The sequence below is a fragment of the Peromyscus eremicus genome, chromosome 15 (assembly GCF_949786415.1).
Source record: "Peromyscus eremicus chromosome 15, PerEre_H2_v1, whole genome shotgun sequence".
NCBI classification, from domain to species: domain Eukaryota; kingdom Metazoa; phylum Chordata; class Mammalia; order Rodentia; family Cricetidae; genus Peromyscus; species Peromyscus eremicus.
Window position 1 is genome coordinate 70,822,561 of NC_081431.1, and position 25,163 is coordinate 70,847,723.

Sequence of the window (25,163 nt, forward strand, 5' to 3'; positions counted from 1 at the left end):
GGCTCAGTAAGCTAGATTATCCCCAGGGAACAGTTTTCACTAGAGTAAATCGCTACTTTAAAGGGACTGTCGAAGTGCTGACCGTGGGGTCGGCTAGGGACAAGCACGTACGGGCACAGTGTCCACCGGCCCATGTACAGAGCCCCAAGTGGGTTTTCCTGAGAGATTACTGACTGCCATCTTAGCAGTCAGGAAGGACATTTACTGGAGGTAAAATGACAAATCAGGCCATCAGAAGGAGTGGTTATTGAACGTGTTCTGTTTATGTTCACACACATGTTCACACATCATGCCACACATTTTGTTCAAGATAGGTAGATAGATGTCATATATATGCACATGTACATATATGTGCACATTCAACCAGAAAGTATGCAATATAAAATAGATCTATATTTATTGTATTGTATGTTTATAACTAAAACAACTCTAGCCAGGCGTGAACCTGTAGTCCCATCTGCTCTGGAGGCTGAAGCAAGAGAATATCTTAAGACAAGGAGTTCGAGGCCAACCTTTGTCATAAAAGAGGGGAAGAAAATCTAGTAATTTTTAAAGTCAGCAAAAAGGTACAGGGCATTTTAGTTTTCTTAAGCTTTTTGTTATTTAAGTTTAAGAGCGCTTTTACAGGTATGGCCCTCTGGAGAGATTGTTACTGTGACAAAATACCCCAACAGAAAATAGCTTAGACAAAAAAGGATTTGTTTTGGTTTTACAGCTTCAGAGGGATGGAGTCCATCATGGTGGGGAAGTCACATTTCATCCACACACAGGAAGTAGGGCCAAGCTCAAAGCCACCCCAGTCACAGACTTCTTCCATCAAGGCTGCTCCTCCTGAAGGCCCCATAATTTTCCCAAACAGCACAGCTGGGACCGAGTGTTCAAACCCTCAAGCCTGTGGGGACAGTTTACATGCATACCACAACAACCGTCTTGCTTTTCCGGTGATAGATTCTGAAAGAGTTGACGTCTCCTTCGCTGTGTAGAGACCCTTTGGAAGATTGGTTGGTTTGCAGGTCTGATAGTGTTCTGGTTTGTGGCTGAGATTGTGGGGAGGTCGGCCATTTAATGACTGTTCACTTGAAAAGCCGTGTTCAGAAGACCAGAGGAGACACGAGCCCTTCTGTATTTCAAAACAAGACAGTATCATAAAGATATTGATTGCTCTTCTAATGTCATCTAGAGATGTGGTGTGATTCTAATAAAACAGTTTGCATAAGGAACCTAACAGGCTGGTGCTACGATAAGAATAGGCAGGAATTTGGATAACGGAACAGTGAAGGCAGGAAGCTTGATCATAAAACAAGAGGCATTGAAGAGATGCATCTGTGGGGTCTGGTGCTGTGTGTGAGGAGCTCCGTAGAGCAGAAGTCTAGACTCTCCAGTGGATAGTGCTGGGATCTTTCTTTTCTATTCAAAAAATATGGCTTCCTTCCTTTCACTGCACCAAAAATGTTTTTAAGGCTAAACATAAACTATGATATGAACGTACTTGGTGAAGATAACATAATGAGGTGTTTTGTTTCTGTGTTTGCTTGTTTTTATTGTTCCTTGTTTAGAAGCAAGCTACATGCTGTCATTTCCTCCCTATTGTCTCAATAAAACACCCCAACAAAAGGCCAGAGGGAGTTGATTTGAGGCCACCATTCTAGCTGGGAGTCCATCATCATCGGGGGTCAAGGCAGGAGCTTGAAACAGCTGGCCACATCCACAGTCGGAGCAGAGAAAATGAGTGCATGCGCGCTTAGTCCCCAGTCAGCCTTCTCTGCTCAGCAAACGGTGCTTAACTGGACTGAGGATTCAAAAAATATTCCTCCTGATTGTGACCACAGGCTGAACTGATCCAGACAATTCTTTATTAGTGTCCCTTCCCAGGTTATTCTAGATTGTGTTGCATTGACAGTTAAAACTCAGTCACAGTATAAAATGTGGAATTAAGGAAACACTGTTAAAATGACCTTAGCTCTGTCCCTCAGCACCCGAGTACAAAAGCCAGATGTGGCAGCACATGAGTCAGTAACAGTACTCTGGAACTGGAGGCAGGAGCATCAGAAGTTCAAGGCCATCCTCAGCTACATAAGGAAGAAAGAAAGGGGAGGAAGGAGAGAAAGAAAGAGAAAACACCAGAGCGAAGGCCAGTCTTGTCAGTGAGCTTCCGCCCCGGCTGCCTTTCTCAGCACGGGAGGCTTGTGGTTGTCAGGGGTGGAGGCCGCTCCAGCATGGCCTCTCACCTGAGTGTTCCTCAACCCTGTGCTCTGGTTTCTTTTCTGTTACTGTGATAAAACACCCCGACAAGAAAACAAATCAGGAGACAAAGGGTTTGCTTGGCTTGAACTGCCCGGTCATGGTCCATTACTGTGGGGCACTCAAGGCAGGAACTGAAGGCAGCTGGTCACGTCACAGTCGAGCAGAATGAGTGCACACAGGCCCAGTGCTCAGCCTGCTTTCTCTTCTCTTATACAGTCCAGGGTCCAACCTCAGGGAGTGGTGCCACCCACTTTCAGGCTCAGTCTTCCCATGTGGTTTAAGGCAATCAAGACAATCCCTCACAGACATGCTCACAGGCCAGCCTGACCTAGACAGGGTGAGTCTAGGTGAGTCTAGGTTGTGTCAAGTTGACAATTCGATTTATCACACCTAGACTCTGTGTCTGTGGCCCCTGATGTGAGCTAACCAGGTGCCCCCATTCTGTAGGAAAGGTCTACTCCCCCGACTGGCTGCAGGCACCCAGCCACAGTCCAGGGGAGCCTCTCACGCTCCATGCTTTGCCTTTCTCGTCCCCTCAGGACACTTACAAGCCCCGTCGTAAGTACAGACGGCAGCAGGGAGCAGAGGAGCTGCTGGATGAGGAGTCCCGAGTCCACTCCACGCTTTTGGAATATGGCAGGTACGTGGTGGGTGCTGTTCAGCACCTGTTTCCTAGCATCAGTTCAAAGAAAAGCTGGGGCTGGAGCGGCCACTTAGTCAAGAGTGCTTTCCTTGCAGCATGAGGAACTGAGTCCAATTCCCAGAACCACAGAAAAAGCCCAGAGTGGAGGCACACACTTGTTACCCCAGCGCTGAGGAGGTGGAGACAGGGAGATCCTGGGGCTCCCTGGCCAGCCAGCCTAAACTAAGCCTACTGGGTGAGCTCCAAGCCAATGGGAGACCCTGCCTTGAAAACCAAGGTGGACCGTGTCCTGAGGAACAAGGTTGTTCTCTAGCTTCCATCTCCCTGTACTGATGAACAAACAAAAGAAACATAAAGGCTTTTAGAGTGTTTGTGTCTGCTTACTAACCCTCTCCCATTCCCAGGATGCTTTTCCTTTCTTAATAAACTATCTCTGGTTCAGACAGGAGGGAAGGACAGATGGAATGCATGCTGTTAGTTTGAGCATTCGGGAGGCTGAGGCAGGCAGATCTCAGTGAGTTTGAGGCCAGCCTGGTATACAGAGTGAGTAGTGAGTTCCAGGCTAACCAAGGCCACATAGTGAGACCCTGTATACACACACACACACACACACTTCTGCCTAATTGCAGCTATGACTTCCAGGTCAGAGTTCATGTTCTGTGCCCGGCCTTTATAGTTCTCTGGAAATGTGGGTGTTGCTGCTCATGGGCTCTGACCTCCTTGGGGAATTGGTGGTTCGGAGGCCAGGGCTTGAGTGCATTTCCTGGCCCTCCTTTGAAACACAGTCCACAGAGCACCTGTGTCTGTCTCACCAGGCCCCACACTAATCTGTTGGTTTGGGGCAAAGATGGCTCTGACTAGAAAAATGAAAACCTAGTAGTAAGCTTTATTACTTCTTAAAATTATTTTGTCCTTAAGAAAGGATTTGACTTTTATAGCCTTATGTCTTTGAAAAACATGCAAGGACAGGCTCCTCTTTGAATGCTTTTCTCAACACTGGATATTAACCTTCCCTATGTCCTACATTCTCTACCCAGGGTGACCAATCCCTTGATGTGAGTATGTATCTTGAATGTCCCTGCCCTTGTGTGTGTGACACTAACTCTTTGTCACTGCATCTCCCTGACTGTCTCACGGTGCCTTCCTCTGGGAAACAGTGGTAAACCAGAAGAAATTAGGCTGAACTATTCTAGCTTTTCAAGGAAAGACAGTTACTATTGTTATTATTATTATTATTATCATTATTATTATTATTATTGTGTGTGTGTCGGTCAGATGACAACTTACAGGAATCGGTTCTCTCCTTCCACCTTTATGTGGGCTGTAGGAATCGAACTCGGGTCTTCAGGCTTGATGACAAGCGCCTTTATCCACTGAGCCATCTGACCTACCTCTCAGGGTGTGTCATTGTGTGGCTTTGTTTTTTTGCTTATTTTGAGGTGATAGTCTGAGGTCAAGTCTCTTTCTTTCCCAAGTTGAAACTAGTGTGTTTCAGAGCCGCTGAGTTCATTCTGGTCCAAGCCCTGTGGGGTGGCCATCCCTCCCAGACATCACTTGCTGCTGAGAATTGAATGTTTTCCAATCCAGAGATCATTCAGACCAGGGACATAATTTTGAGAGGGGTCAGGGACTGTGCACAATAAAGATGCATGGCCCCTTGTTAAAAATGATTAACAAAGGCCTGGAGAGATGGCTCATTTGGTAAAGTGCTCTCTTTACCACCTTGAGGACTACAGTTCAGCCCCCAGAACCCACAGTGAAAAGCTGCACGTGGTAGCATCACTTGTGGTTTCAAGGCTAGAAAGGCAAAGGCAGAAACATCCCTGGGGCTCACTGTAGCCAGCCTAGTCTAATGGGGGAGTCCAGGCCAGTGACAAAGCCTGTCTTCAAAGTGAGGTGGTCTCTCTCTCTCTCTCTCTCTCTCTCTCTCTCTCTCTCTCTCTCTCTCTCTCTCTCTCTCTCTCAAATAATTAAGGAATGTAATGGAACTCTGATGTAGCCTGTCTGTATGGAGAGTAGATGGGAGCTTCCAGGAGCTGAGCCATGGAATTGAGTCACCCAGATTTAGTTGTTGATGTGAAAAACCAGCTTTTACCTCACAGGGAATAAAAGATAAGATTTTTTATTTTTTTATTTAGAGCCAAATGTGAGTGACCATGGTTTGAATCACAGATTTAAGTTACCCCAAATTCCCTGTTCCAATATGGAAGAAGTCTCATGAAGCTTTTATAGTAATAAAACAAAGAAAGACATAAATCAAGGCACATTATATACATAAATATATACATATATATATTGGTGGAAACATTAGGTAGGCACAGGGATTATAGATACTTGGAGAACTCATAGCTATAGGCCTTGGATGTTACCTGGTGACTTACCCTTATGATTGGTGAAAAATTAGGTGGTTTTTTTTTTTTTAAGTAGTTTATCCTTAAATCAAATAAGTTACCAAGGCCCAGGAACATGAATTCAGGATGCCCAAAATAGCCTATTTCTACATGGAAATAGTTTCCTGAAACTCTACAGGACAAAAGGCATTTTTTTTTTTAACAAAACAAGGAGATGTGTGCTGTGGGGCGGGATGCTGTCTGGTGACATTCTTAGCTGTTGAGTTAGTGGAAGCTAAAGACATTCGATTAGAAGTGAGCCGTGGATGACTACTAGGAGGGTTAAGGCTAGCCCCCAAACATTCCAACCCTCCACAACCCTGAAGTTGTAGTCCTTCTGCCTTTTTTAACTCTGAAGTAGCTTTTTCCAGTTAACTTGGCAGTTCTGATTAGGCCACAGAGATTGCCATAATGTCCTTTATAGGTGGTGTGCAGACCCAAAGCTCAGCCTTAGATGAAATCTGCTGTGCTCTGGCCCACTGCCCAGCAATGTCCTTTTGGATCTTTTCCAGTTCTGTGGGAGCCTATTGCAAAGTTAGGCAATGCTATGACATCTTACTTTCTGCATTTTCTTTCATTTGTGTTTTTTCATTTAACAAACGTTAGAACTTCAAACTGTAAAAGCAGCAGCATCCTCCAGGATAAGACTGCTGACTTGTGCTCAGGTGATTGGCCGTAGCTGCCATAGTGGGGGCATGTGTAAGCCTAGATGGACAGGTCTTGGCTCCGGGCATGCACTGTGCACATGGAAGCTTTGCAGACATGTTTTAGAGCAGAGAGCAGGTGAAAGGAGAGAACTGGTCAGACTGTGTAATGCTTTGTGCGGACACTAGATGGAGCAAGAGCTGCTTGTATGAGGCTGAGCAGGGCCTTGGAGGAGGAAGGAAGATGTGAGGAAGCGGTGGGGAGGCTGCCTAGGAGACCTGCATCTTGCTAAAGTGAGATGGGACAGGGATGATGGAGGAGCAAGACAGGTGAGGCCACAGACCCTGGACCAGTGAGGGGTGAGGCTGCAGACCCTGGACAGTGAGCGGGGAGGCCACAGACCTACACCAGTGAGGGGGGAAGCTGTAGACCCTGGACAGTGAGGGTTGAGGCCATAGACCCTGGACAGTGAGCGGGGAGGCTGCAGACCCTGGACAGTGAGCGGGGAGGCTGCAGACCCTGGACAGTGAGCGGGGAGGCTGCAGACCCTGGACAGTGAGCGGGGAGGCTGCAGACCCTGGACAGTGAGCGGGGAGGCTGCAGACCCTGGACCAGTGAGGGGTGAAGCTGTAGACCCTGGACAGTGAGGGATGAAGCTGCAGACACTGGACAGTGAGGGATGAAGCTGCAGACACTGGACAGTGAGGGATGAGGGCTGCAGACCCTGGGCAGTGAGGGATGAGGGCTGCAGACACTGGACAGTGAGGGATGAAGCTGCAGACCCTGGACAGTGAGGGATGAGGGCTGCAGACACTGGACAGTGAGGGATGAAGCTGCAGACCCTGGACAGTGAGGGATGAGGGCTGCAGACCCTGGACAGTGAGGGATGAAGCTGCAGACACTGGACAGTGAGGGATGAGGGCTGCAGACACTGGACAGTGAGGGATGAAGCTGCAGACCCTAGACAGTGAGGAGTGAGGCCACAGACACTGGACAGTGAGGGCAGCACACTGATCCCACAGGCCAGGCGAGTCCTGAGCAGGGGCAGAGCAAAACCTTAATGTTTTTTCCTAATGCTTGCATGCGACTTTATTACTTTCCAAACTGAAATCTGGGAGGCTAGATGTTTGCATTATGCTTGTTTGTTTTAAGCCAAAAAATAACCTAATTTAAGTTGAGATGCCTCAGTGCACCTTCTAATTTTAAGGTTTCATGAAGTGAGGGCACATTACTGACATTGTGTTTGGGTTGTGTTTGAAAATAAAACACAGTGTGGCTGGAAGTCATCAAAGTAATATTGGAGTCTGATCCGGCCTTCGGAAATACATTGTTTACACAGATGTTTTTTTTAAAGATTTATTTATCATATATGCAGAGGGCACCAGATCAAATTATAGATGGTTGTGAGCCACCATGTGGTTGCTGGGAATTGAACTCAGGACCTCTGGAAGATCAGCCGATGCTCTTAACCTCTGAGCCATCTCTCAGATGTTTTAAGGTTTAGCTTACAGTGTGGTTCTGAGATGCAGTTCCCGATTCAAAGAGCAATGAGTGCTCTTGAAGGATGCTCTGAACTTACTGTCTTAGTATTCCCTTTAACAGCATTCGTACAGCAGGTAACATGACGGGCCATATTCAGATCTAGGAGATTATGTTTCTGGGTAAGGCATTTGAAATATTTTCTCCCAGCACTAAATAGCCTAAGTCCTCTTTGGTGCTTTTCATAGAAGAATCCAAGCAAGCCCTGGGGAGATGGCTCAGTGAGTAAAATGCTTGCCATATAAGCAGGAGGGCCTGCGCTCGGTCCCTGGTACCCATGTGAAAGCCAGCTGTGAGGGTATGTGCCTGTAACCCCGGTGCTGGGCAGGCAGAGACAAGAGAGCCCAGGGTCTCACCAGCTAGCCATTCGAGCTAAATCGGCAAGCTCCAAGTTCATCGAGAAAGATCCTGCCTCAGAAAAAGATGGAAACTGGCTGAGGGAGGAGACATCCAATGTTGCTTACCAGGCCTCTGTATGCATGTGTGTGTCAAAAATACACTTGTTGGAATTCATTGTGATTTTTGAGTAGTAATTAAACTCTTTCTCATGACTTATAGGAGATACGGATTTAGTCGCCAGAGCAAAACAGAGAAGGTAAGAAAGACCTGGAGTGGGGGGTGGGGGGTGAGAGCAGGTATGAGCTGGGTAGCAGGGGTGCTGCTCATCAAGTACCAGGTTCTGGGAGACCAGGGGCCCTGGGAATGTACCAGCCACCTTTGTCTGCCGCTTGTCCATCTTGGTGTTTCTAGCCTACCAACAGAAGCATCCCAGAGCTGCAGACCAAGTCCAGCAGGTAGACATGACCTGGCGTGAGGCAGGCCTCACCAGCCCATGCCTGCCCGGCCTGCTCTGGAGGCTGGGACTTGACCTGAAGTCCTTAGATTATCCGTTCTCTTTCGGACGGGCCCCAGAAACGTTTTCGTTCACAGGCTACCTCTCTGCGGGCTTGTCTTACCTCTGCTGAGTCTCCAGCTCCGGTGCTCAGCTGTTTCCTCATCTTCCCGTTTAGGCGGAGGACAAGAAAACAACGCTTGCCGCGGGGCTGTCGGCCGCAGAGAAGACGGATGCTCACGAGGAGGATGAGCTCCGAGCAGCTGAGGAGGTGCGTGCCCTGCGGTGGCCCTCCGAGGTTCCGGTTTGGGTCGCTGGAGGGGAGATTTAGTTCCCATTCACAGCTCTTGCTCTCAAGCCGCCTTCCTCCCCTCCCAGTTCCCTTTGTGAGAGGCGGTGAGGCTCACCCCTAACCCACACTAAAGCAGCAGCTCAGAGGTCTCACCAGAGACCCCGGCAGGCACCGACATGGTCAGAACCACTCACCACTGTCCTCTTCCTCCTCCAGCAACGAATTCAGTCCCTGATGACCAAGATGACTGCCATGGCAAATGAGGAGGTGAGGGCTGGTGGGGATGGGGGTGTAGAGGCAACACACAGGGGAGACGCGGCCCCACGCCGCTCTGTTCTAGAGGCCTGGGGCAGGGAAACACCGTCTTCAGAAGTCCTGAGAGCCCTGCTTCATTTGCAGGAAGATTTTTTTATAATGTCTAGCGTTGTCCAGGGCCTTCTAAGAGGGAGAGTTTAAGGAAACTATTGGGATGATATATCCCGCAGGGGCAGCTTACCAGCCTCTGAGGAAGAACAAGGGTCAGCCCTGCTTCTCTGTAACCATGGGAACCCATCTTCTTCTGAAACCAGCTATGTAGGAGATGAAATCCCAAGTTGCCCGTGAGCCCTCTCACAGCTCAAGGCCTTCCTGAAGGATTAGCTGTGTCCTTCGATGGAATCGTTTCTTTGAAGACCAGGAAAGACCTGTAGGAATAAAGAGATATTTTAGGACCTATGGTTCCGTTTCTACTGCTCATGTATGAGTTCCAGGTCTGGACATGGGGATGGAGAAGAAGATGGAATCCTAGGGGTATGCAGGGCCTGAAGGGAAGCTAGTCCAAGTGACCAGGGCCTGAGGGGAAGTTAGCCGGGGTACCCAAGGCCTGGGGGCAGTTAGGAGGGATACCCCGGTTCTGAGGGGAAGTTAGCCGGGGTACCCAAGGCCTGGGGGCAGTTAGGAGGAATACCCAGGTCCTGAGGGGAAGTTATCCGGGGTACCCAAGGCCTGGGGGCAGTTAGGAGGAATACCCAGGGACTAAGGAAGTTGGCAGGGGTACCCAAGACCAGGGGGCAGTTCAGAGGGATACCCAGGGACTGAGAGGAAGTTGGCAGGGGTACCCAAGGCCAGGGTCAGTTAAGAGGGATACCCAGGGCCTGAGAGGAAGTTGGCAGGGGTACTCAAGACCTAAGTAAGCGCAAGCTAGCATAGCTACTGAGTGACTCAGGAGATAGAGGGGTGGCTCCAGGGGTCCCCAGGGGCCAAGGAAACTAACAGTCAGCCGTGTGACTCAGGAGATAGGGGGTGGTGGCTCTGACTTCTGTTCCTAAGTCTTGTGGATGAGTCAGTAGTGAGAGCCAAGTCACTTTCCTGGGGCTGTGCTGTGTATTTTGTGATCATGTTCAGTCCTGTGTGAGCAAGTGTCCCTGAGAATACGCCCCATTTGATTTCAGAGCCGCCTCACCGCCAGCTCCGTGGGCCAGATCGTGGGTCTCTGCTCTGCTGAGATCAAGCAGATTGTGTCTGAGTATGCGGGGAAGGTAGGTTGCCGCCTGCCAGAGCCTGGGCCTCAGGTCACACCCACAGCTTTGCCCTCCTGCGTTCTAGCTCCTTCCCTGTGTAACCGTGGAGTCTAGTTGGAATTCATCAGCCACATTTGTCAGAAGCACCAACACCAGGCTTGACCAGGCACAGCCATCTGCGTTTGCCCATGAGCTAAATTCATTTTGTTCTGAGGCGCCCATTTTTTCTATAAATATTAAGGGAAAAGATCTGTCTTGAAATCGCAGCCACATCTAATATGTCGCCATCTGCAGACCAGACAGTCATCTGTCCTTTCCTGTCACACAGGCTTGGTTGGGCAAGCGGGCTGAGGAATGGTGCTTTTGCCATTTAGGAGATAAACTCTATAACTCACCCAAGCCCAAGGCAAAAGTTTTTGCTCGACTTTATTAAAAAGTGTGTAGACTGAACAAAAGCCTCAGTCGTATTTCAGTGTTCCTTTTCTTCCGTTCTAAGAAGAGGCAGAGGGACCTTAAATATTTCAGAGATGCAGTGACGAACCATTTTTAAGTAGTTTTCACTTTTATTTATTATTAATGTTTGTATGGGGAGGCAGTTGATCACAGCATCCATGTGTGGGCCAGAGGACAACTTTGTGACCTACATTTTCTCCTTCTACCTTGATTGGGCTCCAGGATTGAACCCAAGAGATCTGCCTCATGCAGCAAGCACCTTTACCCGTGGAGCCAACTGGCCAGCCCGGTTAAGAGTCGTTTTGCACATAACTGAGTCTGGTGTGGCTGAGCCATGGCCTGTGAGATCTGATTTATAAGGCTGACTCCATTGTTTCATTTCCTGTTGCTGTGATAAAATACCCCACAAGAGCAGCTCCCAGGAGAAAAGGCTCATTTGGCTCCCAGTTGGGGGTTGCAGTCCACATTGCAGGGAGGTCGAGTCGGGAGGGGTGTAAAGCAGCTGGTCACAACCACAGTCAGGAGCAGACAGCAGTCAACTACTGTGTGCATGCGTGTTCAGCTCGCTCTCCTCTTCCTCCTGCCCTGGGCCCAGCCCATGCAGTGCTGCCTGCTTTGCCCACTCAATTAACCCACCTAAAAATGCCCTCACAGTCATGCCCACAGGCCAAGCTGATCTAGACAGTTTCTCTGAGACTCTCTTCAGAGGTGAGTCTAGACAGTGTCTCGTTTGCAGTTAGAACTGACCATCAGAAGGGTCTCATCTCCTCATTCTTCCCTCAGCTCTGCTCCGAGTGTCATGTCTGCTGGAGCAGCTAGTTCTGATCTTCTTGTCTCAGGTGCCTTGGGAACAGAATAGTTCCACTCTGCCCTCTGCACTTAAACCCTCTGTAGTGATTGTGAAGGTCACTGTGTGCTTGGGGAAGCCGTCTCCCCTAGTACCTGAGGGGGGATCTCCAAGCAATGGCCTTCAGAGCAGGACAGTGACTAGATAGCGTGTCTAGGGTGGGGTGTCTTGTTTCCCCGTCACCCCCGTGTGTGCTTCTGAATGTGGGTTTTCTTATCCAGCTCTCAAGGACTCCAAAGATCTTGTCTGATCAGAGTGTCATCAGAGATTGAGCCAGGAAAGATTCTGTTTGCTGTGAAGGTTCAATAAACTCAAAGATTGCGGTACATAGTTGTGGAAAGAGGAATGAAAGTCACTGCCCCAGAAGTGTCCTGGTCTCTTGTCAGCCGTTCTCCTGAGGGCAAGGCTGTGAGTCTCTGACAGTCCTAGATTGCCGGTAATGGGCCTTATCAGCTTTTTAACAGGGAGGGAAACTAGATGTGTTTCCGTTCTCTCTCTCTCTCTGTGTGTGTGTGTGTGTGTGTGTGCATGTTTGTTAGTGTGGGACATGCATGTGGAGGCCAGAGGTTGAAAATCGCTTGTGAGAATTGGTCCTTTACTCCTACTCTGTGAGTCCCAGGAATTGAACTCAGGTTGTCAAGCTTGGCTGCAGGCATCTTTATCCCCTGAGCCAGCCCACTGGCCCTCAACTAATCTCTTCTTGTAATTAATACTTTAAGTAGATTTCATTGATTCTGGTGTATAGGTCCGCCCTGGTTTTTCCGTTTGTATCTCCTTACCTTAATACTATTTGTCAAATAATATCTTTGTTTCAGCGTGACACACTTAAGTGTCACTCTGCTTTGTGTTTTCCATCTAATTTAAAATACAAGCCGACCTTTCCTTTGTTAGACTTCACTTTGGTTCAGTTTCCGTCATGTGGTTGCTGTGTGGTCTGCTTCTTAGTGTTCTGTCAGTGTCTCCAGCCAAAGACCGGCCGCCTTCAAGGTGGCCCCAGCTGTGGTGAAATGCGTTGGGTTTTTGCTGCTAGTGGGGGGGGAAGGTCAACCTCCATGGAGCTGCACAGCAGCCGGTTAAGAGGTTGTCGAGAGGTGTAGCACCCCCGGTGTCGTGGTACACGGGGGACATCAGGAGCGTGGGAAACATGAGGCTAGCCCTCAGGAGAGACCATGGGAAGCATGAGGCTAGCCCTCAGGTGAGACCGTGGGAAGCATGAGGCTAGCCCAGGTGAGACCATTTAAAGAAGGAAGGGGAGGGCAGGGGAGGATAGAAAGGGAACAGGAGAGAAGAAAAGGGAGGGAGGATCTGAATTTGTGTTGAGTGGCTTGGGGAAGAGTCTTAGTCTGCGGGACTTTGCTCTGTGTTGGATGCTACAAGGAAGGGCCTACCAACACAGCTCACACACACACACACACACACACACACACACACACACACACACACACACACCGCTCCGTTGTCTCCTTGTCCCGGCACCGTGGGTTGGCTTGACACTGGGCTCTGGTGTCTCCTCTCAGATTGGCCTTGCTGCTGTTGGTTATTTCAGAAGTAACGCTGCTGTGGCTAGAGATGGGGACCGAGTGCTCCAGGGAGACCCCATTAGCGCCACTTGAGTAAAGCCCAAGCTGCATGGTTATCTGCGTGTATTTCTCTTTAGTGAGGAGAAAGGACTAAACTGCTTTGTGGGGTGCAGCGGGTAAAGTGTAAAAACGATTTTTGTGAATAAGGAATAAATTGAAGAGCCTGCCTAGAGCAAGTGCCTGAAAGGTGCTGGGCTTTGGGATATAAAAATGAAGGGGAAATAAATAAATACATACATACATACATACATGGCAGACTCATCTTTCAGTTGTTCATGGGTTCCTGACAGCATAATATGACAAGTAATCCATGTGTTTCAAAGCTGTCTGTGAGATATGTAACTCAATTTAATGTAGTCCATATAAGGCAGCAGGATGAGGGGTGTGACAAAGCCTTTGTGGGTGTAATTCATGAGCATCCAGAGGCTCTGGGCTTGGTAGCCTCATTTCCCTATTTTCAACACCCAACACTCTCAGAATGTTCCAGAAGGTCTCACTGAGACTTTTAGTGTCGATGTCTGGCTTTCTCAGTATATCAATCTCTGTTTTACAGAAAAGAATCTGTTACTGTAATTTTCAGACAGCATAACAGCTTGACAGTTCCAAACCACTCTGAATCTACTAACCCCAGAAGCCTGTTTAGAAGTCAGGGGAAAGATAGAAGTCAGGCCAGGGCATGGAAGGTCCTTGGAAGAGCAGGAAGGGGCGGCCCTAATGCTGCTGCTAACGCACCACCTGCCATCTTGATACCCTGGCGCTCAGCCAGCTAAGTCAGCCTTAGCTGGTACCACTGTGAGATCCTGATGGGGTCCTAGAGAATTCCGTAGGTCTGACTGTGTAGGTAGATCCGTCTTCTAGAAACACAGTCTGCATGAAGGTAGTTTGTAAACTGTTAATTCACAACTTTCTGTGTGTGTGTGTGTGTGTGTGTGTGTGTGTGTGTGTTATGTGCACATGTGTGCACAGCACGTATGTAGAGGTCAAATGACAACCTCAGGTCATTACCTTCTATGTTGTTTGAAGTTAAGTCTCTCTTGTTTTGCTCTGTGCTGGCTTGTACAGGCTTGCTGGTCCATTTGCTTCCAGAAAATTCTGTCTCTGCCTGTAGGAGTGCTAAACCATCTCCCAAGCATCCAAAATATTTTTTTCAACTCTAAAAAAACATTTAATTCTTTCTCTTTTTACACCTTATTAACTTGTGTGCTTGTGTATGCTTAGGGAAGAGGGGAGGTGTGCATGCCATGGCTTACTTGTGGAGGTCAAAGGCAACTCTCCGGACTTGGTTCTCTCCTCCCACCATGTGGGTCCTAGGATTGAACTCATGTCAGGCACGGTGGCAAGAGCCTTTACTCCAGGAGCATCTCTCTGGCCCAGGATGATCTGATTCTTCCAAGCTGTCTTCTTGTTAATGGCCTCCCTCTGTCTTCACACCTCCTTGTACCTGTCTGTTGGTGTCAGTGTGGACCACATTCTATTATCTGGACACCTCACTGAATACTGCAGTGCTGGTGCTGGGTAAATAAATATATAACATTATATCCATTTTGCAGATGAAGAAAGTGTAGGTTCCAGAGGCTCAGGCCTTTCTGCATTCCTGTGCAGGTCCAGTGCATCCCCGGTTCAAATGCAGGTTCAGCTGCCTGTACAGCAGTGGCTCTCGACTCCCAGTGCTGTGACCCTTTAATGCAGTTCCTCATGTTGTGCTGACCCCAACCATAACATTGCCCTCATGGCTTCTTTATAGCTGTAACTTTGCTACTGTTATGAGTTGTCACATAAATGTTTTTAGAGATAGAGCTTTGCCAAAGGGGTGGCGACCCACAGGTTGAGAGCCGCTGCTTTAGAACCTGTCTGTTTAGCCATCTGGAAGGTCACTGGGGAGAAGTGGAACTGTGTGTGCCATCCATAACTCTGCCTCCTGAGCCTGCAGTGACCGTAGGCCTCCTCAGGCAAGCTTACCATTCCACCAGCTGTATTGGGGAGGGATGAGTGTGCTAGGGATGGACCTCAGGAGTAAGGGAGCCTGGTACAGCCTGCGGCTCACACAGCACCTCAGCAAGGCTGCTGGACACTGAGAGTTCTTTATTATTATTATTATTATTATTATTTGTGTGTGTGTATGTGGGGGGGGGGGACGCATGTGCATGTTCTGCATGTAAAGCCAGAGGACAACTTTGTGGAGTTGGTCTTCTTTTTCCACCTTTAACTGGGTTATGGGGATCAAACGCAGGTCATTGGGCTTGTACGGCAAGGGTGTTTTACCACTGAGCCATCTTGTTGGCCCATGGAAGCTATAAAAGTTTCTTTGGGGTATCCAATGATTGTTCCTGCCACTACAGAACATATTATGACATTCTCATATAGTTCTTTTTAAAGTATAGCATCTCAGTGCCAAAGAGATGGCTTATCCAATAAAGGCACTTGCCACCAAGTCTGGTAATCATGGTGGAAGGAGGAAACTGGCTCCCACAAGCTGTCTTCTGATCTCCATACATGTGTACACATGCACACTGACCTCCATACATGTGTACACACGCACACACAAAATAACAACAGTTCTGATATAAAATACAGCATCCCAGCCTGGGTGCTGCCACCCTCATCATCTCGTTGCTATGGGAACATGTGTTTTAGGTCCTCAGGAGCCTTATTTATAGAAGGCATTCTTTTCCTAATTGGTCTTGGAAGGCCCACTGCTCCTGACCTTTTGGTTCTGAGGACTGTGCTGTGGCAGCTGGTCAGAACCATACCTCTGTCTTGAGAACACCTTTGTCTCAGCAGATAATTAGAACTGGGGCTGGTCCAAGGATATGCACGCAAATACAAAGGAAAGAACCCTTCCTCTGGAGGATGTGGTTGCTATAGCAGCTCAGCACAGGCTTGTAGACATGAAACACAGGCATGCACACATACACACGATGATTTTTTTATATTTTCATAAAATGCATTATACTTGCATTTTTGACAATATCATACATGTATATAATGTATCTTGCTCATTTTCACCCCAACTACCCTCTCTCCCGTCCCCCACTGAACCCTTCTTCCCAACAAACCCTCCTATTTTCATCTTTTGTGTTTTGCTTGTGTGTGTGTATGTGTGTGTGTGTGTGTGTCCGTGTCCCTCCTGCTGAGTTTAACTAAGGCTACTTGGATAAGCACAGATGAGGACTGTTGACTGTTGCATGGGCAGAACTTTCCAGTGGCCACACAACTGAAGAAAGTGACTATCCCTCCCCCAGCAACCATCAACTGCTGAGAGCTCCTGGGTCTCCAGGTGAAGCCTCATGAACTCCTCCCCCACCCAGGATGGAAAGGTGGCTGGCTGGATCTTATGAGGCTCTCGTGCAGGTGGCCACAGCCATCTATGAGTTCATCAATGTTTTAGCCACGTCGTGTCTGGGAGACTGATTCACGGCACCCCTTACCATCCTCGGCTTTTCCATTCTTCCCGTTCCTGTCCACCTGCCTTCCGTGTCCCTCAGAGGGAGTGATGGAGATGTCCCGTTTCAGGCTGTGCACTCAACAGTCGCTTATGTTCAGCACTTTGCCCAGTTCACGTGACAGTGTGAACCAATGGGAAAAGAATGCCTCTTCAGTTCTGTCATCCACGTGCCTGGCCAGAGTGACAGCAACTCTGCCGCCGCCGGAGCATGCCAGAGAGAGCCTTGTGTTGCCCGGCTCCCCCCTGGGGGTCCTGGGGACTCAGCCCTTGTCACGGCCCTTTGCCTGTGCTTGCCACTTTCTTTCTCAAGGTCTTTGCCTCGGAGCCTGGCCACAGACTGTTTTAGTCATACCATCTCTCCTCATATCTGTGTATTAAATCCTGGGCTAGTCATCGCTGTTTGACAGGCTCGGGTCATTTATTCTCCCCTCAGGCCATTCGTTGTATCCCAGTTGGGAATCTGTGGTTGGCGGTGCCTCCGCAGGCTGGGGATGGTGATTTCCCACAGGAGCAGGCCGCTGTCATTAACTTAGCACATGGTGCCTACCACCCAGAGGCCCTCGGGACATTTATGTACTAAGTCTGATAGGATGGAGCCAGGAGAAAAAGTTAACACTTATCTGCCTACTTGTGGTTCCTGTCTTCGTGTTATTTAACTGCCCTGGTTTTGCTACTTGGCCACTGTTTTTAGGTTGTGTATAAAAGCTTCTCAAAGCAGTTTTAAAGACAACTAGGGGCCTCTGGAGATGGCTCAGTCACACAAACGTAAGAACCTGAGAGAACGCATAAAAAGATGGTCATGGTGGGCACATTTGTAATCACAACACTGGAGAAGAGAGACTGGAGGATCTCCGGGGCTCACTGGCCAGTCTACCCCAATCAATGAGCTCCAGGTTCCAGTGAAAGACCCTGTCTCAAAGAAAAAAGAGTGAACAGCTCCTGAATGACACTCAAAATTTATCTGTGGCCTCCATACACATGCATACATGTCCACCCACCCACACCCACCCACACACCCACACACACACACACACACACACACACACACACACACACACAATGGTAAAAAGAAGCAGAATGTAGACCAGGGAGAGTGGATGGTCACATTCCATGGGAGCACCTCAGAAGGTCACTTGCACACTATTGTATGTCCAGAGGACAGCAGGAGGCAAGGCACTGAGAGACACTGACATGCTGACATCCTGTAGAATTGTAGGTGCTCCTGCGTACATTGAACTGTCAGTACGTGTGTGTGTGTGTGTGTGTGTGTGTGTGTGTGTGTGTGTGTGTGTGTTTCAGTGTTAACAGGCCTGGTTCTCTTGTCTGATCCTGCTGGTTTAGGTTCACGGTGCTCTGACTTCTCAGAGTGCTTGTGAGGAGTTTTAAAATACGTTTACATGTTAGGGGTGGGTGTACACATCATAGTGAACACACATGGGCATACACACTCACGTGGAGATCAGTAGGACAACTTGCAGGAGTCTGTTCTGTCCTCGCCCTCTGTGGGTCGCAGGGATTGATTGAACTCAGGTTGTCAGGTTGGTGACAGGCGCCTTTACCCACTCAGCCATCTCTCCAGCCTGCTTGGGAGTTTTGACTGGATTCACCGTATTTTACTGAAAGTTGTCTGTGGAAATTCCTGGAGGCTGAGGGTTGCAGCTCTGTTCTTCCAGGGATGATCGAGTGTTGCCTCTCAGGTACTGGGGGACACCTCAGCACTGGTCCATTTTAGGGTCCTGACTGGCAGGTGTTTTCTGTTTGGTTTTGTGTTTTGAGACGGGGTCTCATGGAGCATAGGCTGGCTTCAATTCTGTTTCTGAGGATGGTTTTGAACTCCTGATCTTCCTGCCTCCTTCTCCCAGGTGCTGGAATTGCAGGCGTGCACCACCACACGTAGCTCCTGGCTGGCAGTTATGGAGGCATGCAGGGAGCATTGTGGGTTTAGATGGCAGAACGCCGTGAAGCTGGCCCTGTCTTTACAGTATTTCATTGCATACCTTTTCCTCTGATACCAATCCAAGGCTCTTGGGGGGCCTTTATTAATCAACTGTAAAATCAAAGCTAGACATGACAAGGTTTTGGAAACATACCCTCTGGGAAGTAAGCCACCTTCAGTGAGGCATGTGCCTTCTAGCATACCACATCCACTTACATGTTGGCCTCCCAGAATTCCGTGGTGTTCTTCCTCGCTCATAGCTTTGTTTCAGGAGGGAAACTGAGCTGTGCTTTGTCATCTGTTTGCTTGGTTTCAACTGGAGGCTTCCAAGATGCCGGAAACTAAAGTTCCCTAGATCACTGTGGAGGACGTAGATCCCCGTGTGAGGCGGGTGTGCAGGGCCCTCCTTTCTCATCTCAGAGGCTGTATTGTGGTAGGAAGAAGGGACTAGTGAGGGGAGCTTCCTGAACTAGAAGGAAGTTAGAGCTGGAGACGTAGCTCGGTGGTAGAGCGCTTCCCTAGCCCGCACAGCACCCTGGGTTTTATCTCTAGCACTGAAAAAGAGAAAGCAGGCATGAAGGTCAGTACATAGGTAACCTGCAGGGCTCATTCAATTCTGAAAGGATATCGTTTTAGGTATAGTAATCATTTCTTATTTCTCTGGGGTATTTAACATTTTAAACTAGACTAATGCCATCAAGTGACATTTAGAGCCATCTCCCTTAAGAACGGGTATCATTTCTATCTGTCACATTAGAAAACATGAGTTCTCCAGCAGAGTCTCTTAATCCACACTGGGGTGTTTCAGGCACGTTCTTAATCTGCAGTTGTTGAACAAAGTGAGAACAGCGCATCAACCCTTGCTCCTCAGTGGACACAAGGGTGTGTTTGTCAATGGCTGGCCTTTTTTGACAGATGTTGTATTTTGTAAATAGACTGTTAAGATGCCTGGGATTTAAACTTGTTCCTGTACTCCTGTTAAAAGTGCATCTTAGTCTTCGTCACCTACTATCCGCTGTGACTGTCCATCAGCCCCCGTCAGACGGGCTGGGCTGTTCCAGAGACCTGTTTCTGCCTTCAGGTTTTCCTGCCTGTTGGGAAGATAATTTGAAAGAAATAAAAAATTTAGACTGTTTAATGAAAAGTATGTCTGAAAAGCAGTCAGACTTCCATTGGCTAGTTAAGAACTGTCTTCACGGTAGCCCCAGAATAAACTGCTTTGTTCCAAAGCTTCCCAGCTGAACAAACAGCTTCCTGAAGCACATGTCTAGACTCAAAGGCTAGTGTAGTAGACCTGCACATACGTGATTTGTCATTTTACCTAGACTAGAGAAATGTATCAACATGGAGTTAGTTAATATGAATTAATACTTTATAAGTGGAAACGTAAGAAACTTCAAGAGCTAGAGAGGTGGCTCAGTGGGTAAGGTACGTAACCATGCAAGCATAAGGACCCAAGTTCAGATCCCACCATCCATTTAAAAAGTGCGATGTGGCTGCACACATCCATAATCCCATCATGGGAAGATGGAGACTGGAAGATCTCTGGGACTACTGGCCAGCGCACCTAGCTGAATCAGGGACCTCCAAGTTCTGTGAGAGATCCTGTCTCCAAAGATAAGGGGGAGAATGATTGAAGACTCCCAAAACCAATCCCTAGGTTTCATATACATACATGTATACACATGCATGTGATCCTCATGCATAGGTGCACATATCCACACAAACATGAACGAGAGAGAGAGAGAGAGAGAGAGAGAGAGAGAGAGAGAGAGAGAGAGAGTCAGTCCATAGAATGTGCATTTTTACCCCACACTCACAGATTTTTGAAAGCCCTTGTTTCTCGGAGCATATTCTAATAAAGATATAATGAGGTTTTTAAAAGACTTCGGGGTTCTTCCTGTGTGCATGCATTTTCTCTGTATATGATTTTCAGTGAGAGAGTGAATTGGAGAGAGATGTTTCCTTTCTTCCATGACATCTTAGTGGGCTCCCTCAATTTACTTTTCTAAACAGTGGGTCAGTTGTTGCGTTCCAGTCACTGAGTAGATAGATTACCAAGTGTTACCAAGAGTCCAGGTTCTGTAGAGGAACAAAAACGAGAGAGAGAGAGAGAGAGAGAGAGAGAGAGCTATCTAGCCCCTGCAGTTTCTTAAAACTTCGTTTATAAAGTATTAATTCATATTGATTAACTTAGGATTCTGAGGACCAGCTCCATGTTGATACATTTCTCTAATGACAAATACGTGTATGTGCAGGTCCACTATACTAGCCTTTGAGTCTAGACAGGATGCTTTAGGAAGCTGTCCAGCTGGGAAGCTCTCTCTCTCTCTCTCTCTCTCTGTGTGTGTGTGTGTGTGTGTGTGTGTGTGTGTGTGTGTTCTCTGGAGTGGCTTACAGGCTGTGGCCTGGCTAGTCCATCAATGGCTATCTTCCAATAAAAAGTCCAAGAATCCAATATTGTTCAGTCCACTGGGCTGGATGTCTCAGCTGTTTTTCAGCATACATCAGAATCCCCCAAAAGTAGGCTCTAATACCAGTGAAGGAATGCCTGAGCAACAAGGTAGATTAACTTGCCAGCAAGAGGGAAGATAAGCAGGCAAAAGCCTTCTTCTTCTGTGTCCTTTGTATAGGCTGCCACCAGAAGGTGTGGCCCCAAATGATACCATCAAGAAGAAGCAGGTGTGTCCAGCTGTTTGGGTTTTACTTAATTCCAGATGTAATCAAGTTGGGCTACATATTGTTCCAAAGATGGCCTGAGTTAGAGAGTGAGACTTTGTGTTACACACACACACACACACACACACACACACACAAACACATGCACGAGAGGAGGAGGGGGTAGCTCAGCTGATGCTTGCCTAGCATGAATAAAGCTTGTGCTTGATCTCCAGCAGTGCATATTCCAAGCATGGGAGTGCACCCCTGTAACCCCAGCATTTGAGAGGTGGAGGCCGGAGGTCATCCTCTGCTGCAAAGCCAGTTCTAGGGTAGCCTGGGCAAACATAGAGCTATGCTGTACAGGGGAGGCCTATGAATGGGAAATGAATGATTGCAAACAGCACAGAATATTATCTAATCTAATAGTAACATGAAATGTTCTTAAGATATGCCTGTGGTGCCTTGCAGGGCAGTGTCAGGTACTAGGTTGTATATTAAAATCTCATTTGGAAATTAAGTGCAAGCTACAAACAGGTCCAAATTAATACTATGGTTGAGGATGGACCAGTCAAAGTGGGTAAGTTACAGTGAATTCATAGTGACTCTGACTTTGAAGTGATTTGAAAAGGGAGATCTTCCCTCCTGACTGCCCTTGTGGCTGAAGTTTTCCTGGTCCTGCCTGGCTCCTGCGGCTCTGTGGCTGCTTGGACCCAAGTAAACACACAGAGGCTTATATTAATTAAAACTGCTCGGCCATTAACTCAGGCTAACTATTGACTAGCTCTTACACTTAGCTTAACCCATAATTCTTATTTATGTTTAGCCATGTGGCTTGGTACCTTTTCTCAGTTCTGCCTTCACATCTTGCTTCCTCTATGTCTGGCTGGTGATTCCTGACCCAGCCTTCCTGTTCCCAGAATTCTCCTCTCTGCTTATCCTGCCTATACTATACTTCCTATCTGGCTACTGGCCAATCAGCATTTTATTTATCAACCAAATCAGAGCAATGCACATTCACAGCATACAGAAAGACATCTTCAGCATGCCCTTTTTCGTCTGTCCTCAAGTAGTTTTCAGAGTTTATCCTTCCCTGGGATAAAGGTTGTACCTCAATGCATATAAAATTAATCTTAAAAAGTTAACTCAGTTTCCAGAAATCTAACAAGTCTTTATTCTTACTCTGTTACCAATAAGTTACCCTTGGACAAAAGCAATTCAAGGGAGAAGGAGGTTTATTCTGGCCCACAATTCAAGGATACGGTCTATCATGATGGCAGGAGAGTCGAATCGACAGAGTCAGCAGAGGGCCATGGATGTTTGTGCTCTGCTGGCTTTCCCCTTTTTTATAGTCTAAGACCAAGTCCAAGTGATGGCACCTCCTACTTTAGTGTGAGCCTTATTACCCCATTTAACCCAGTCAGCACAGTCCCTCACAGTGTGCCTGGAGGCTTGCCTCGTAGGTGGCTCCAGAGCGGTCAGGTTGACAATTGACCCTGACTGTCACACAGGGCCGTGGTAGTGGGCATATTCTGAAGTCCTGGGTTGTGATATCTAATGTTTAGTTTTCTGTTCCTTTTTTCTAATTGTGTGTGAGTGTACATGCACACACATGTACATACAGGTACTCTTGGAGGATAGAGCCATCAGATCTTCTGCAGTAAGGTGAACGGTGGTTGTGGACTGCCGGACACAACTGCGTGATGGAAACTGAACTCTGGTCCTCTTGGAAACAATATCCACTCTTAACTGCTGAACTGTCTGTCTAGCCCCAAGGGTTTTCTGTTTCCTTTCTGGCCGTTGGCCCACAGTATACAGAACGTTACTGCTGGCTCTTCACTGCACTGGTACTCAGCCCACTGTTCCCAATTCCAAAATCATCAAACAGCAAAACAAATCAACAAAAAAACCTTCGTGGTCTGTCAACAGCGCTGTAAATAATTCAGGGAAAGCTTAGCCAGGATAAGTCGTGCTGATGCCTGTGCAGATTCTCCTCCTTTGCCGTGTCTTTTTCCTGGCGCAGCACTTTCCAGACTTCCCATGAGCATTGATGAAACACGTGAGGACAGTAAGTTGCCCAGAAGGTACCTGCATTTAGGCTGGAAATGCATGATTAGCTTGGTATTTGATATTCAGTAAAGCTGTCTACTATAATGATTGCTATTACATCAAGGTAAACCCTTCTGTTCTTCTCCGTGGGATTTCCCCCAAGGTTCCTTTTCAAAAAAGATTGATGAGTGAGTTTGCCTACATATATGTGTCATACCGCATGTTGTATGTGCCTGGTAACTGTGGAGGCCAGAAGAGGGCATCAAATCCTCCGGAACAGGCATTATAAACAGTTGTGAGCCACCATCTAGGTCTAAGGCCTGAACTAGGGTCCTGTGCAGTAACTGTAAATGCTCTTAATGGCTGGGCCATCTCTCCAGGCTCCTCCACTCCCTACCAGGCTTATTAGGACAAAAGTTTCTATTAGTTTCCTTCCTCTAAAAAAGTTGCATTTATTTATCTGTGGGCCTGGCAGGGTTGGAGGAGTGGGAGCATCCATGTAAGTCAGAGGACAGCATTTGGGAGGAGGTTCTCTTCCTCCCCTGTGATGGGCCTGGGGATTGGTGGCAAGCACCTTTACCACCCAGCTGTCTGTCTCTCCAGCCCTTGCTTTGTCTTTGCATCATTCCTTAGTAATCATTGTTACCTCTTCTAGAAATTGTCGATCGTTTACCCTGTGACCCTACCCAGAAATCTCTCCTCTACCTGCCTCCAGTTCTTACAGTCCCTGGGTCTGTTTGGCCTTCTCCATCCCCTTCTCACTTGTCCATTTTCAGTGGTTTACTACATGACCTCTCTTGGCCCCTTTCTCCTTCTTGGACCTGTCTTTTAAAAAGACAGAAGAACGGAAGTAGGAGATAGTTGAGAAAGTGGTCTGTGGAGGGGGAGAGTGGGTGGACTTGCTGCTCATTATGCACGATCGGAGATGACTAGACTTTGCAACTGTGTATTTATAAAACTTTAATGAAAGTGATTCAGTTTATAGCTTATTTCATATTTTATTACGTGTGTGTGTGTGTGTGTGTGTGTGTGTGTGTGTGTGTGTTTTCACACATTTACCACTGCACACATGTGGAGATTAGAGGAACAGCCTGTAGCTTTGGGAGTCTTCTGCCTAAGTTCCAGGCATCTAACTCATCAGGTGTTGTACCTCTTCATGATTCCAGATGGTCTCATAAACCACCAAGACATCCTGAATCCCTCACTAACCCCCCACCCCCCACCCCACAGGCCCTGTTGCCTGGATGATTTCAGCACAACCTTAGCTGGGCAGCCTGTGCCCAAGCTGCCCCTGCTCCAAAGCAGACTCTGCTGACCAGGGCCTCAGTCATCATGTCAGCCTTTCCCTGTCTAGATTTTGGTTCTGAGCGGGACATTGTAGATGCCCTGGCTGGGTGACACTGGCTGCCCAGAGCTGCCTTGCTTACGCTGAGGAGGGCTGGACCACCTGAAAAGAGCTGAGTTCATTACCTGCTTTGGGTTTCCCCACAGCAATCTGAGCTGTCTGCTGAAGAAAGTCCAGAAAAGTTAGGAACCTCCCAGCTGCATCAGCGGAAGGTCATTTCCTTGAATAAGCAGATTCTGCAGAAGACCAAACAACTACAAGAGGTGAGTGTTTTTATAATTGCCCTCGGCTAGTGAAACTTCTTCCAAGAGGGGAGAAGTCGGGAAGATGAATGAATGAAGAGCCTCACGGTGGGCTGGTCAAAGGGGGCTCTAGCACAGGCATGCTGCAGCCTTCAGTCCAGGCTAGCTGCATGCGTTTTTGTAAGCAAAGTGTAGGTGGATAATGTGTGCAGGTATGTGGGGGTACTTGTGTGCAAGTGTGCATACGTGTGCAAGTGTGCATACGTGTGCCTGACGGGCATGTAGGAGCCAGAGGCTGTTGTTGGGTGCCTTTCTTACTCACTGTCCACTTAGTTTACTGGGGTAAGGTCTCTCAACCAGTTTGACTGGTCTAGCTAGCTAAGTTGCCAGGGATATCCCTGTCTCTGCCTCCTAAGCACTGGCATTGGAGGCAAGCTGCCACTCATTTAGCTTTTCACATGGATTCTGCAGGTCCAGTCTTCAGGCATGTGTGCGTGCTGGTGCGTGTGTGCGCGTGCGCGTGT

At 47.9% G+C, this 25,163-nt stretch overlaps 1 protein-coding gene and 1 long non-coding RNA gene across 2 annotated transcripts in view; one reads left to right on the forward strand and one right to left on the reverse strand.

Moving 5' to 3' along the window:
• Positions 1-25,163, forward strand: part of Ccdc93 (coiled-coil domain containing 93) — a 73,345-nt gene that overhangs the window by 22,163 nt on the left and 26,019 nt on the right. Inside the window, exons 7-12 of the mRNA XM_059280440.1 lie at positions 2,784-2,884; positions 8,020-8,056; positions 8,472-8,564; positions 8,802-8,852; positions 10,016-10,102; positions 24,544-24,660. Of these exons, the coding sequence (XP_059136423.1) occupies positions 2,784-2,884; positions 8,020-8,056; positions 8,472-8,564; positions 8,802-8,852; positions 10,016-10,102; positions 24,544-24,660 (486 nt within the window). The remainder of the gene's footprint in view (positions 1-2,783; positions 2,885-8,019; positions 8,057-8,471; positions 8,565-8,801; positions 8,853-10,015; positions 10,103-24,543; positions 24,661-25,163) is intronic.
• LOC131925165 (uncharacterized) lies at positions 7,266-8,950 on the reverse strand. The gene is made up of 3 exons (XR_009383165.1): positions 8,780-8,950; positions 8,418-8,607; positions 7,266-7,563 (listed from the first exon to the last, which is right to left on the reverse strand). It is a non-coding gene; the product is annotated as an uncharacterized LOC131925165 (long non-coding RNA).